This window comes from Pezoporus occidentalis, unplaced genomic scaffold, assembly GCF_034315485.1.
Source record: "Pezoporus occidentalis ecotype Australia unplaced genomic scaffold, CSIRO_AGI_Poc_V1 ctg46, whole genome shotgun sequence".
Classification (NCBI taxonomy): domain Eukaryota; kingdom Metazoa; phylum Chordata; class Aves; order Psittaciformes; family Psittacidae; genus Pezoporus; species Pezoporus occidentalis.
The window spans coordinates 6,277,465-6,291,610 of record NW_026915791.1 but is presented as its reverse complement, the minus strand read 5'-3'; the positions used below and the strand labels follow the sequence as shown (position 1 = coordinate 6,291,610).

Here is a 14,146-nt window from a genome sequence, read left to right as displayed (position 1 = left end):
GTGTTCTTTCCTTGCAAAATCTACTTAAAAGATTTCTAAAAAAGAAATGTTTAAATCTTTGCTTCTGTCCTTCCCCTTGTAACCTTTATATTAACTTCCTCTCTGTGCTACATCATTTCCTTTTTCACGCTAGCCAATGAGGACCACTGGCCAAAGGTATGTAAGATCATTTTTCCTTTCTTTTTTTTTTCTTTTTTTCTTTTTTTGTGTGTTCCCTGTTGTTAATGTGTAGGTCGTCCACCTAAATACAACACGGTGCTGGGGTTCGGGGCTTTGACCCCCACATCCCCTCTGTCCAGTTATCCTGACTCCCCCGAAAATGAAAAGACAGAGACCACATTTACCTTTCCCGCAGCTGTTCAGCCTGTGTCCCTGCCTAGCCCCAGCTCCACAGACGTAAGTAACTCTTGGGAAGGGGGTTACTTTTACAAAGTAGAAACAGCCACAAGGAAAATGGTCACAGATTTTGTTTCTTTGGGCTCACTCAGCATTTGTCCTGATTCAGCGTAGTGAAACCATCCAGCGTTCTTTTAACACCTTCCCCTTCTGCTCCTGCACCTATGTTCTTGTCCTGTATTTATAATCCTTCAGTGGATTGAAACACTGGGAAACACCAGGCAATCTAGATGAGTTCAGTTCCTTTGTGCACTGTGTGAGATCTTGTCAAACTGAATCGAATCTGTCATCCATGAAAAAGGGGGAAGGGGAAAATGAAAAGTATTGCTTACAGACCCTCATAACAAAAGTTGTGATGTTTCTGTAATGAGAGAAGGAGGGAAACTGCTTGGGTCATGCACAGCAGCCAGGAGCAGCACTGATTTGGCAGTTCTGGTGTGCTGGTGTAGCTAAATACATCACCCCTGTGGTTGGATCACAAAATCTGTCTGGAGTGCAGTCTGGTCTTATCATTACAATTCATAAGGAAGTGAGTGTCCTTAAGTTAATTCAAAGTTAAGATTTGTTACTCAAAGCACATTTTTGAAGTCTCTGAGAACTGTCTGGTTATTTCATTGTTTCTGTTTCTTGCAAAAACATGATGAAAAAGATTAAAGGTCATAAACTTTAGAGGATAAAGTTGTGTGGGAAGAATTGGACTGAGTCACTGTGTAGGTCCAAAATGACATAAAGGAGGGACAGACACTATTTGTCTGAAAGTGTATTGTGACTTGAGTATGGGTGAAAGGATTCATTGCACACAAATCCTCTGGAGTTGTGTACTTCCAGTAAGGTGCTTGTGGGCACAGTTTAAAAATAAAATGGTGATTGTGTATTTATTCATACCAGTGCTCCAAACTCCTTCTGCAATCTGAGTCAGAGTCATATCCCCCCCCCTTTTTTAAACATATTATTCCATATAATTGAGGCCAAACCATTTGAAATGGGCTTTAAGAAAGAGGTGGGCTAATCTCTCTATTTTTATCTATGCACTTGCACCACTGTAAATACACAGACTGAGACACCAGCTCTGCTGGCCACATGCAATAGGGAATAAAAGCCAGCTTCTTTTGAGCTGTATTTGTTTTGCAGAGGTAACAGGAATAGAAATTGTACAAGTGTATCTGAGTCACTGAAATAAATAGATGCAGTTCTGATACCCAGGGAATATGTATGTGAAATTAAAAGCTTCTCTTTTATATAGTCATTTTTGAGAGCAGAATAGCACTTGACTGTAAAAACCCTTTCCTGACAGTCAAATGAATGAGACTATGGAACAGCCCCTCAGGGAGAAGGTGCGGGAGCTCCAACTCTGGAGATGAGAGTAAGCAGTACAAACAGCTAGCAGACATGCTGGAGAGCACATTTGTTACATAGGCCCCAAGAAAAGGACTGGATGATGTGGTGGGGGTCTTCTCCATCTCTGACTTGGGAGTCTTTCCCCACTGTGTGCAAACAGTCAAAACACTATAATGAGGTGTTGCCCTGTTTTCTGCCATGCTTGATAGCAGCAAGATACATCAAGGGTAGTGAATTTCTGTAGCATTCAAATCTAGTTCTGAATGCCCTGAATTTGGATAGTACTTAGGCCTAGGCTCTGGTTTGCTATAATAGTCATTAAGAAGTCTTTTAAAGGAGACAATGGAAGATTAAATAGCAGGTAATTAACATTCCCTCTTACCTGAGGATATTCTAATATAACACAGTAGCACTCTTTCCCCTTTAGAATCATGTGTAAATCTCTGACATGTTTACAGACAAGTCATGTAGTTTTTCTTAGAAAGATGCAACAGCACTGCCATTCTTGTGGGTTTAACGCTTAGAAAGAGTTTTATCCCAAAGTCACATTCAGTGCATATTTTCTATCAGTTGGCCTAATTTGGTAGACTTTTCAGAAATATTTGAGATTGAATTCCATATAAAATACATGTAAAAGTAGAAAATATAGCTCAAAGTGCTCATTAATTGTTTTTTTTTATTAAAAATAGATTATTAAAATTTGAACCTGCAGAAAGAGCAAAAATATTGGAAAGGGAGTAAATATGAGATCTTCTGTCATTACACGTTCCAATTTTTACTTACTAATCATAAAGAGAGAAGTGGTTTCCCATTGCCATTATGAGCTAGAAGGTAGTTTTCTGTTAATATGCTGTCATAAAGTTGCTGTACAAGCTTGTGCATTCACATCCCTGTTTTGTGATTTGGCTTCCCTCACTTACACATTTGGCATGGTTCCTCCTTTTCCCATCTGTGTTTTGAGAACTTAGCAGTACTTGTAAAAACCTTTAGCATCCTTGGCTGGAAAAGTGCTCTGTAATGCTGGGAAAGGACTGTATATTTAAACACCAACAATATGAGTTGTGCTGGAGGTGAAGGCAAAAGGCAGAATTGGGTCTTGGCATTTAATGATCTTGCAGCTTAATTAGATATAGAATACAGAATACACTGAAATGCTCATGCCACAGTTTATGACTGGTGCAGTCACTGAGAAGAGCTGTCCTGACTGTCACCAGCAGTCTTTTCTTAGCCCCTAAGTGTCTTCTGTGTTCCAGCACAGATCTATCTGAGGCCACATTGTAATCTGCATAAGGGAACTGGCATAGCTAAAAATTGTTAGTCTTAGCCAAGATTATGCCCTAATACAGTTAATTTTATAGACACACAGGTTCTTGTGCCAGCCTCATGCAGGGGCACAAATGAGTGTCTGGGCATATAGAGATGGCAGGATTGTTTCTTTCAGTGGTGAGGACAGTCCATGTCATGTTGAAGAGGCTGTACACTGTTAGCAGATGATGTGAATATAGAAAGATCTATTTATTCTTGATGGGACAGACAATTTCTGTAGTTACAGCCTCCAGCTTCTGGAGACTTAAAATGAAAACATGACAAGTGCATGTCTAAGTTGGCTATTTCAGAAGTCTCAGTTAAAACAGTTGAGCTGTTCCTCAGATATAAAAGAAAACTGCAGCTTGTCCATCTTTAAGTCTTTTTGCATTAATTTGCTAAGAAGATCTAATTCATAGAGGCTTTTGAATGGACATTTGATGTTTAGCTCTTGAGTAATCTTTTGTCTTTAGCAGCCTATGAAAATTACAACTCAGGGCAAGCACTTGGCACCGTGGCTCAGTACAGACTTCCTGCCTTTCTCCTGAATTGTCAGTCTCTGAATGACAGGGCTGAATTTTGAAGGGAGAATGAAACAGGAACTTGAGATTGGGTTGGTGATAAGGATGGAGGGGTAGAAAGTGGGAATAAAACCTGGGAAGTAATGACCAGGACTTCTTTTCACACACACACACACACACACACACACACGGCTCTTTTTCTTTCTTTTCTCCATCTGGCAATTTCCTGTGAACCACTTGGTTGTGTGTGATTGTCCCTCACACAATAGTAGCAGAGATCTCTATTCCAGTGATGGTTCGTCTGTGGTCGCAGAATGCCTTTTATTAGTAAACTTTTTCTATCAAAACAATGTTTTAATTGAGAGGAACTTTGGAGAACATTCAGATTGTAAAGTCATTATTGCAGAGTTAGGAAAAACCAGAATTATTATTGCTACTCATAATTCATTTATATCATACACTGTGATCATCTCTAGTTATATGGTCATGAACAATTCCTGATGCAGAGTATTTAGTTTTCCCATGTTGTTCCAGTGAAATGTACATACAAGTATGCTCCATCCCTGGCAGTGTTCAAGGCCAGGTTGGACAGAGCCTTGGGTGACATGACATCCCTGCCCATGGCAGGGGCTTGTAACTAGGTGATCTTAAGGTCCTTTCCAGACCAAACTGTTCAATGATACTATGATTCTGTAAGTATAGATATTACATATTCAAGCACAAAACCTACATATACTTCTGATTTGATACTGTATTACTCAGTTCTACTGCCTAAAGCCAGACCCTGCTGTTTTAGACATTTATAAAAGTGAAGAAAACTGTTAGCTGTCCAAAAAGCTATCATTTATTTTCCTGGTCTGTTGGTGCAGAGGAAGTAGAGCAAAACGTGACGTTAAATCACCTTTTGCAGTCTCTGTTCTGAAATTGCTCTTCAGCCTGTGGCATGTGATAGAGCCGCTTCAGTGAGCTCTGCTCTAGCCTAAGTTGGCTGCTTTAACTTCACAGAGCTGGTCCAGAACCTGCGATTCAGAGAATCGTAGAATGGTTAGGGATGGAAAGGACCTAAGGATCATCCAGTTCCAACCCCTCTGCCATGGGGATTAGTGGGGTGCATGTCATGACATCAAATCCAGCTCCCCTTTATGCATATATTTATTAACTGCCCATAAAACCAGGGACATTTCTTCGGAATCAAAACAGTGGCTGGGATTTTAGTGAGGCCAGTTACTAATTCTGAGGAAATGCCCTGAATTTTGCATTACCAATAGGACTGTGGATTTTATGGTCATCTCAGCACATTCAGCCGCACTGCATGCTGACCAGCTGTGTCACTTCAGGCTTTGCAGCATTCAGCTGAATTTAGGAGGTTCCAGGTCTAAATTTGTGAATGTATTCGCTCAAGAAGCAACTGCAGGTGTCACTTGTGTCAGTCTCTTCTGCAGGGTATTAGACAAAACAGGTTTGGTTTTCAACACACCAATAGTTTTGCACCTGAGCCACTCATCAAGTTCCATTGTGTAGTGTGTGCAACCAAACCACCTTAACACATCTCATTCTCTAGAACAAGGATTTTCTACTAAAATGTGAGAATTTTCCTCTTAATTTTGTCCTTAGGTTACAGAGGATTTTGTTTTAGCTTATACAACATCTCCTGCTGCCACCTTTTCCTTATACTCACAGAATGCATGATAGAGGAAAAGCAGTTCTTCCCAGCCTGGTTAAACAGATTACTTCAGAAGAGGCATGAAGTGTCGCTTATTTAATTCTTCATTTAGCAATGAGGAACTCCATGGTGTTAGAGGATGAAGTAATACCATAACCCAGTTCTCAGTGATCCGTGGGAGTTAGGGAACCAAAACATGGCACTGAAAATTCACTGAAGATTAATCCTTTACAAAACATGACATCAGTGCTAACCTTGGGAATTAAGAGAAGAATAGCCTTCCCTTTGAAGAAAGGCCTCATCAGCAATAGAGCTGGGAGGAAGAAACCTGAGCAGATTGCTTGTGTGTCATTCTTCTAATATGTTTAATATTTTATCCATAGTAGAGATTAGTGTCATTTTTCTTGCCTGGCATCTTAATGTGTAAGTGCACAGCCAAATCTGCTATCCCTCCAAATTGATAAAACTTATTCACATACATGGAAAGATTATACAGGGCAAAATGCAGCCTTGCACACGTTGATATTTCATACAGGGGGAGTATAGAAGCTATGGCTGCCCCATCCCTGGCAGTGTTCAAGGTTGGATGGGGCTTGGAGCAAGCTGCTCTAGTGGAAGGTGTCCCTGCCCATGGCAGGGGATTGAAACTGGATGAGATTTAAGGTCCCTTCAGCCCAAACTATTCTGTGGTTGTGTGATTCTATATATACACAGTTTGATTTGCATGTGTTAAGATCATGATCTTGCAGATCCAGTGTGTGTGTGAAACTTGAACCAAAGTCAGTGACCAGGTGGGGCCTCAAATATGTCAGGTTGCCAGGACAGCCCACAGGCAGGGAGAGGAGAGGGCTGAGGTGCCCCTCTCCTCCTGTGTGGATGCTGAGCTCTTTCTTTCACGCCTCTGTGTTCCAATATCCAAAAACCAAACAGAAACACCACCACTGCTCCAAGCATGAGGTGGGAGTAACAGGAGGAGAGAGAGAAGAAAAAGTGACAAAAAACAGACTTGCCTTTCTGGGAAGTTAATGGCTGTATAAAAAACTGTCTCTGATAGTGATGCAGTAGTAACAAAATCCATTTTTTTTTAAGAGGCACTGCCAGTAATGTTTTCAGTTCTTCCTTTCAAAAACCCCTTTAGAAAACCTCTCTTGGTGTTCCTTCATCCTGGCTCTCAGCCTCTGTTAGTGATGAAATAAACCACTCTATATAGAGAATGAGAAAATTTCAAGTCACACCTCTTTTGGTGCGACTTGAGGTACCTAAGTGAAGTAAAAAGAATTGTCTCAGAGCATAATTCATGCTGCTCTTTCATTTACAAGCACAACACCTTTTCCTTCCAGTTTTTTAAAGGTGACCTAAATATCTGACAGTGTTCTTTTAAGTCACTCAGTTGGGGTTTCTTACATATTATTACTGGCAAGAGACAGCCTCATCAGCATTCCTGAAGTGGAGTTGGGCTTACATCCAGAAATGAGAAGGGTTAAGAAAGTGGGTAGCTCATCACTTTAGGCAAAGAAAAAAGGCAGGGTAAAGAGGGAATCTTAAAGAAGAAAAGCTACAGGGTAGCAGCTGTTAGGAGAAGCTGTAGTAATAAGTGTTTGCTGTAACATTTTGCCTTGGGAGGACAGGGGGAGTGTTTGGGAGCACAGATGTCAGCGTTTCCGACATCCTGCCTGGTTTTTCTGTTCCACAGCCTAGAAAGGGCTTGACCATTTGGAATCCCCTTAGAAACAGTTTGTGCTGTAAACTTTGCATTCAGCTGGGATGTAGATGTCAAAGGTGAAAGTTCATTTTTTGCTTTCTCTCTCTTTCTCTCCCCCACATCCCTTCTCCTCAATTTCACAGGGCGATATCCATGAGGATTTCTGCAGTGTTTGCAGAAAAAGCGGGCAGTTGCTGATGTGTGACACATGTTCACGTGTTTATCACCTGGACTGTCTGGACCCACCTCTGAAAACCATTCCCAAGGGCATGTGGATCTGTCCCAAATGTCAAGACCAGGTATTATTTGACAGACAAATGGGAGAGTTGTATACAATGCACTCCAAATATTTTGGGATGTTAAAGAAAATAAAGAAATCCCTTGGCTTTCCTAGATCAGGGCAGTCTGACACTGAGCAAATCAGTTTGATCTGTAATAAGGCTTATATGAATTTCATCAAATTACCTCTATTGGAATGCATGCAGATACAAAACTCTTAGGTCTTGCTCTCACATGTGGGGTCTTTATGTGTTGCCCATGTGTTTTTTCTGGCCTAAAGCATGCAGGCTTTTGGGAAAGGTTCTTTATGACCCGTAGAATTCTTGCTGTTCATCTGAAGCTCGTTTCTTCAAAAGTTATTAGTATATTCTTCTGGACAAATAAATAAAACATTTGCACTATCCTACCTCAGTAGATAGAGCAAATATAAGCCCCTGTTTGCTCATATAACTCAAACATCAGAGAGGTTGTCTTCAGTGATGTCTTTGATAATATCATCCGGCATCAGTATAATGAGGATATGTGAACAGTTTGGGGGTTCTTCCTTCCAGCTCCCTCTCTGAAAGTATACAGCTGAAGCGAACAGATTATATCTTCACATTCTGTTTATGCATTGAAATTACATGACAAAGAAGTAAACTATTGTATTCCCAACCCTTAAGTGGAGCTGCAGAAGCTGCAAAGGATTGCTGATAATCATCAGCCTGAAGCTGTTAGTGTTCTGTCTAATAGAGCATATTGCTTCATCACCCACGTGATCTTCAGTTAGCCAGATGGTAGTGTAAGAAAACAGCCTGACCTGCTGTTCAGCAGCATGAAAATGCAAAACTCAAGTGACTTGGTCAGTAGTTACAAGAGAGGAGGGAGTGTTACCACTTCCCCGCTCCTGCTCTTGCCCACTCTCACCTTATCTGTCCCTCATCTTTATATTTCTGTGATAGGTTCACACAAAATTAGTGGGGGAAATCTGAGTAATTTCACTGTAAAGTGACCAAGTCCTCTATCTTCTGATTCAGTCATTAAAAATATGTGTCCTTCCTTTCAATATAAAGCTTGTTAGGATGATGCTTCCCCTTACAGAGAGTTTGACAACTCTATTAAGATGATTCAGATAAGAAGAGAAGTTAGGAAGGTTTTGTGTTTTACTAGCCAGGAAGCGTGATGTTAGAATGTATGGTGTGGAGACTGTTCTCTACCATGAAAACTTTTGTCCCAGAACACCTAAGATCAGCAATTTGTCTGAACCATGAAATAATGTTTATGTCTGCTGGCAGGTTTGGGTTCAGATACGTTATCTTTTCATCCCTCTTTTAAGTTGTTCAGTTTCATTAGCAGACTTTATCTGTGGCTATGGAGGGAATTTGAGAAAATGCTGACATTTGTAAGAAACAGGCCTGCTTTGTGGCAGCCACAATACAGTTGTGAATAATTCCCTCTGTTAAATCTCAGAACAGGTCTGTGAAGCTTCATGTCAACGGGGCTGAGGCTAATGATAGCCATAAAAGAAAATCCTCAGTCTTTCCATCTTTCTCCTTTTTGCTTTCTTGGAGGTACCAGCTAAATCTCTAAACACTTTTCTTTCAGATGCTAAAGAAGGAAGAAGCAATCCCATGGCCAGGAACTTTAGCAATTGTTCATTCATATATTGCATATAAAGCAGGTAGGAAAATGGAGAACAACACTTTTGTTTCACTTTTAATAATGGAAGATGTTATGTCAGGAATGGGGTAAAATGGTGCTTTCTTTACAAAAGGAAATTAAAGGGAAAGAACCTGAATCACTAGTAAAGTGAAAATAGCAGTCTAAATATTTGTTAAGCCTTCTTAGCAAATGATGTTTGTGTATGTAGGTGGAATTTGGGGGGTGATTCAGTACAAAAATTATTGAATTGACTTTAAACACAGTTACTCTCTTTACATGAAGCAGTTTAGACCCTCTACCCACTATTGTAACAGGAACATTTTAAATACTCCGGTTAATATTCCATTTTGCAGCAAAAGAAGAGGAAAAACAGAAACTACTTAAATGGAGTTCAGATTTAAAACAGGAAAGAGAACAACTAGAGCAGAAGGTCAAACAGCTCAGCAATTCTATAACGGTGAGTATTGCCCTCCCAAATAATCCTGCACCTGAGTTCTGGTGCCAGAATGCAGAGGGAAAACTGTAGAGTGACTCCATGTACTAGACCTTTCTTCCACAGGATTTACTGAGAATTGAGTGAGCACTTTCCTTTGCTTTTTAAGACAGGGAGCAGGAATGAAATACAGACACATACACTTATACTGAGTCACTTACACCTGATCCATGCTGACCATATATTGTACATACAGTGCCCTATAAATATCAGGAGGTGACAAACATGGCCCAGAGCACTATGATTTGTGGGCAGTAGATTAAGTCAAATTCTCCAGTGGCTTCCTTCAATAACAATGGTTGGGCTTCTGTGTGTAATAAGATTTACAGTCTTGGTGTGCTTTCTAGACCTTGGCTAATACAGAAGTGACCATTTCCTCATGACTGACTTTCAGGCTCTTGCCGTGTTTCCTTGGCAGTAAGCAGCTGGACACTGTACATGCCTCTGCATAATATTAATTAGATAATGTCATATTTGAACCAGAAGTTGTAGTTTCCACCTTGGTTTATCACAGTAGTTGGAGTATACGTCTTAAACTGCTCTCTCTTCTCACCTTAATATGTAAATCAGGCTCTTGAGTTGCCAGTGTAAAGTTGGAGCGGTTCATTTCAGTCTCTCATGTGGCAACATCTGTAAGGCTGGATACATGAGTACAGACTTTTTAAATACAGATGCGCTTTCTGGTCTGTCTTTGCCTGTTAGAACAAAAGTGTCCCATGTTCATAGACCCGTAAATGCTGAGGATACAAATAAAATGATTGTGAGCAAAAAAGTGGTGAGAGGTGCTGGGTAGAAGTTCTGGAGACTGTCACCTTCTGGTTAGCAGTGGCTGGGCATAAGCTGAGCAGCCCTGGAGCACCAACACTGTTCCTCAGGGATGTTCCCAGGCAGATGGAAGCCCTTAACACAAGGGATTAACAGTAGATAAGGAGAGTGGTTTATTTTGTATGATCGATTTATTCTTTATACTTTCATTGGAACTGTCCAAAAAGACACATTAGCTCTACATTTTGTGGTATTTTTATGAAGCTATGAGCTGTGGGTGAAAATAGTAAAGCTGAAACCAACAGGGTCTGGAGATCAGCATGAAGAGGTTTAAAAAATGCAGGAAGGTTGCAATCTTTATGTAAGAACCTGCATGTTACAGACACCATCTCCTCCTTTCTGAGAGTTTTAAAATCAAGATGCAAGCAGATTTTCACCCTTGAAACATCATTTGTGAACTTTTTTATCTTACCCTGACTCTTCCCTGAAGAGCTAGCTAGGTTACTACCCCTTCTAAAAGAAAGAAGTGGCCACAAAATAAGGTTTTCAAGTGAGGAAGGGCTTGTTTTTCTTTTCAAGTGCCCCTTTATTTATTGAGAGGAGGAAGTGATGTTCCTCCTAAAATGTATGTGAAAGCAAAGGCTGTATCCATTAGCAGGATGTACACACACTGTCAGCAGTCAGCTGCAGGAGGATGCCTGAGTTTGCAGATCTGAGCTAAAGAAATTTCAGCAACGCAATACTAATAGAAAAAATAGTAAGAACATATAATTGGAAGTTTCCCTTCAGAAGGAACACAAAAGGATGGAGCTGTCTGTGTTCATTTGCAGAACACCTTGGGATGAAAGGGGGCCATACCAGGTGAGACCAGCTTGCAAATACAAATTCTCTTGTGAACACAGCCCTGAGATTCTTTTTCTTCTAGCCTGGGAAAGTGGAATTGTAGCTGCAGCCTTTTCTTTGTGCTTAAGATTTAAATCTTTGAATCTCATATTCCTTCTTTTGCCTTCTTTTATTTGTAAGCTTGAACTTATTACCACTTTTCTGTCTCACTGCAGAAATGCATGGAAATGAAGAATACCATCCTTGCAAAACAAAAGGAGATGCACAGCTCCTTGGACAAGGTAAAACAGCTGATCCGCCTCATCCAAGGCATCGACCTTTCAAAACCCATAAACTCTGAGGTCAATTCAGTAGCCATCTCCAACGGCATGGACTCCACTAACAATACTAATGCTGCCACCTCCACCTTAGCCCCCTCCCCTTCCCAGAGCTGCATGGTGAACTGTAACAAGGGCGATGAGACTAAATAACACAGTGAAGTTAAAGAAGGAGCCAAGGGAGGTGGCGGCGAGGAGGAAGAGCAAAATAACGAAAACTCTAGTAAAGCAAAACTGGATTTCTTCTGGAAAGTGCAGAATTCTTTAGTTCTTTGGTTCCAGAGAGAGCGTGAAGATGCTTGTGCCAGGCGGCACCGGAGTTTGCCAATTGATCCTTCTTATTCTGTGTGTACATGCAAAGTTTGGATCATGTTACATGAATAGTGCCAGCTGGGGGTTCTTTGCCAGCACCATGCCAAGTGAAATAATATATTTACTCTCTCTATATTTTACACCAGTGTGTGCCTGCAGCAGCCTCCACAGCCACTATAGGTTCGTTTTATTTTTGTTCGGGGTGAGGAGCAGGGATGAGGGAGGAGAGCAGGTTTCAAATCCTTATTTGCAGAACAGTTTGTTTAGCTAGGGGAAAACAAAAACAAATCCAAAGAGCCTGTGGGCTTTTCCTGTTTCTAAACTCTCAGTACTATTAAACCAAAAAATACCAGAAATATAAATTATCAAATCCCAGTGCCCAGAAGGGACAAGTCTATCAAATAAGCAGTATTTACTATTGTTTAGACAGGAGATATACAAAAGGAAAGGAGATGGACTTTTCACTGAGTAACCAGCACATGCACAGGCTGAGGATCTACTGTCCCAACAGTTTTGGGTTAATCCTAATTCTTCACATTAAACAACAAGACATGCTTTGCAGAATTGGTTTGGGTCCTCACACTCATCCAGAAGGCCTATGTTGGGAATGGGAAAACAAGAGGGCCAGGATCCAGGGTCAGCATTGGATGGAGGTGTCCCAAGAGAAAATGTGCATCGATTACTTGAAAATGAGATTCCAACCCTTTTCTATATTTATAAACAACAAAGGTATCCTGAACAAAGTAGCACATGACCCAGATGTGTGAACTGAACAGAGAAATGTCCTTTTCTTTCACTTCCTTTCTCTTCTTTTGGTAACAAGAACTAAATAAGGAATAGAAAAGCTGTTTTTCAGGCTGACAGTCTAATAAAAGAGGTAGATGGGACCTTGCATGGTATAGATTAGAAGTAATAGTGTCAGTGAGATACAGTGAGTCTTTGTGAGTCCTTGTGTCATCGTTTTGGGCACTGTTTTTTTATGCAAGGGCAAAATCTTTGTATCTGGGGGAAAAAAAAAACAAACAACTTTTTTAAATTAAAAAGGAAAATAAAAGCTATTGAGGTCTTCCTAGTGTTACTTCAAATGAGATCAAGGTAAGAAACATTGTAAAAAAAGAAAAAAACATACAAAAGTGCTATTTGTTTCCTAAACAAGTGATTTCTATTAAAAAGGTGTCAGAACTGGAGAAAATGCTGTGTCCTTAGAATTTTTTAACACAGACTTTGCTTCTTTATGATGACATTCTGCTGTGTTTGTGTTTTAAAATCCAATGGGACAGTTTCCATAGCTTATATACCATCCGTGCCACTGGCTAAACTCTAAAGAGGATCCGATCCTGCTATGCTGGATCTCGCCCCACCTGGAGGATCTGCCAGGCTTGTCTCTGCTGTTGCCATTTCTCCCCCATTCTTTCCTGTGTTTGTAACCCAGAGAAGAGCATTTGGCAGTGTGCTCGGGTAAGGCTTTTATAGTTCTGTGGTATGGACTGATCAGAGCTTGAGAATGAGAGACAGCGAGTTGGTTGGACTGAAATCACCTTCTGTCACATCCTGTTGTTTAAGCTCATCTCTTATGTACGATCTTTTCACTCTGGATAGCAGAGCTTGCCTTTTGCTTCCTGCTATTATGGGCTCTGTCTCAGTTTAGAGTGCAGGTTCTGGTCGCTTAGGGCTGTGTCCCAGAGCTGCCTCATGTCACTACTGCGTGTAAACACTTGGGCAAACCCTGTTTCCACTGGAAGGACTGGGAAAATTCCCTTTACTTCCAGTAGGAGCAGAGTTGAGCCACTACAGACACAACGTGAGTCCCTGGTGTAGTGCCCTTGAGAGCATGCACTGGGTGGCGAGGCAGGGCTGTTCCTAGTGGAAGATAGAAAAGCCTGGATTTCAAGGATGCATTTCTGAGCAAGAGGGAGTGAATACTCCAGACACTACATAGCCTGAGAGAGTGCCTTTGCTGCCACAGCCAAGTGTGCTTCTGTGGAATCCTTGGAGCTGTTTTCTTCGCTCTCCTTTAGGATGCCCTTCTGCTCCTTAAGGACTGTTACTCCTCCTGTAGGAGTGTGCGCTATTTTCAGCCCTGAGCTCAGAACTGATATCCCGAGTTCTCACATTTGTCTGTAGTTGGGAAAGTGACTCTTAGGTGCAGTTTTTAGCTGAGCCTGTGATAACCTTGACTCTGTCTTTTGATGTTTGAGTTCTGGAGCTGGCAGGGCTGGAAGGCAAAGTTAGCTCGAGTGGCAGGGAGACAGGCAGGTGATGTCAAAACTGATCAAACTAAAAATGGCCTTGCATCAACTTAGTCACCAGTGGGGGGCATTCCTATAGGGCAGGCAGCACTGGGCCAGCAACCCATAGCATTGAAACAAAGGACTGAGCATTTCAAGGCATGGAGAGAAAAGCCAAACTGAATTTGAGCCTTCTTTCTGTAGAAACGCAGAGACTTAATGGCCTGGAGAAACTGCCTGTTTGGCCAGGTTGTTGTTCTCTGTAGTTGGCCACTTGGGTAACTCTTAGCACCATCTTCTGAAGCATCGAGTATGTTCCTGGTAAGAGACAGTAGGGATAGGT

The 14,146-nt window shown here is 41.2% G+C and overlaps 1 protein-coding gene across 12 annotated transcripts in view; it reads left to right on the top strand.

Annotated features, from left to right (window-relative positions):
- PHF21A (PHD finger protein 21A) overlaps positions 1 to 12,767 on the top strand; it is a 131,358-nt gene extending 118,591 nt beyond the window's left edge. For 9 of the 12 annotated variants that reach the window (XM_062635822.1, XM_062635829.1, XM_062635824.1 and 6 more), the window contains 5 exons: positions 233 to 396; positions 7,069 to 7,224; positions 8,789 to 8,864; positions 9,199 to 9,302; positions 11,162 to 12,767. In XM_062635822.1, coding sequence (XP_062491806.1) covers positions 233 to 396; positions 7,069 to 7,224; positions 8,789 to 8,864; positions 9,199 to 9,302; positions 11,162 to 11,416 — 755 coding nt within the window. In that variant the 3' untranslated portion in view covers positions 11,417 to 12,767. Of the gene's footprint in view, positions 1 to 133; positions 157 to 232; positions 397 to 7,068; positions 7,225 to 8,788; positions 8,865 to 9,198; positions 9,303 to 11,161 lie in introns of all 12 variants that reach the window. The other 3 variants (XM_062635827.1, XM_062635825.1, XM_062635826.1) reach the window with 1 other exon arrangement.
- The last annotated feature ends 1,379 nt before the right edge of the window (positions 12,768 to 14,146 follow it).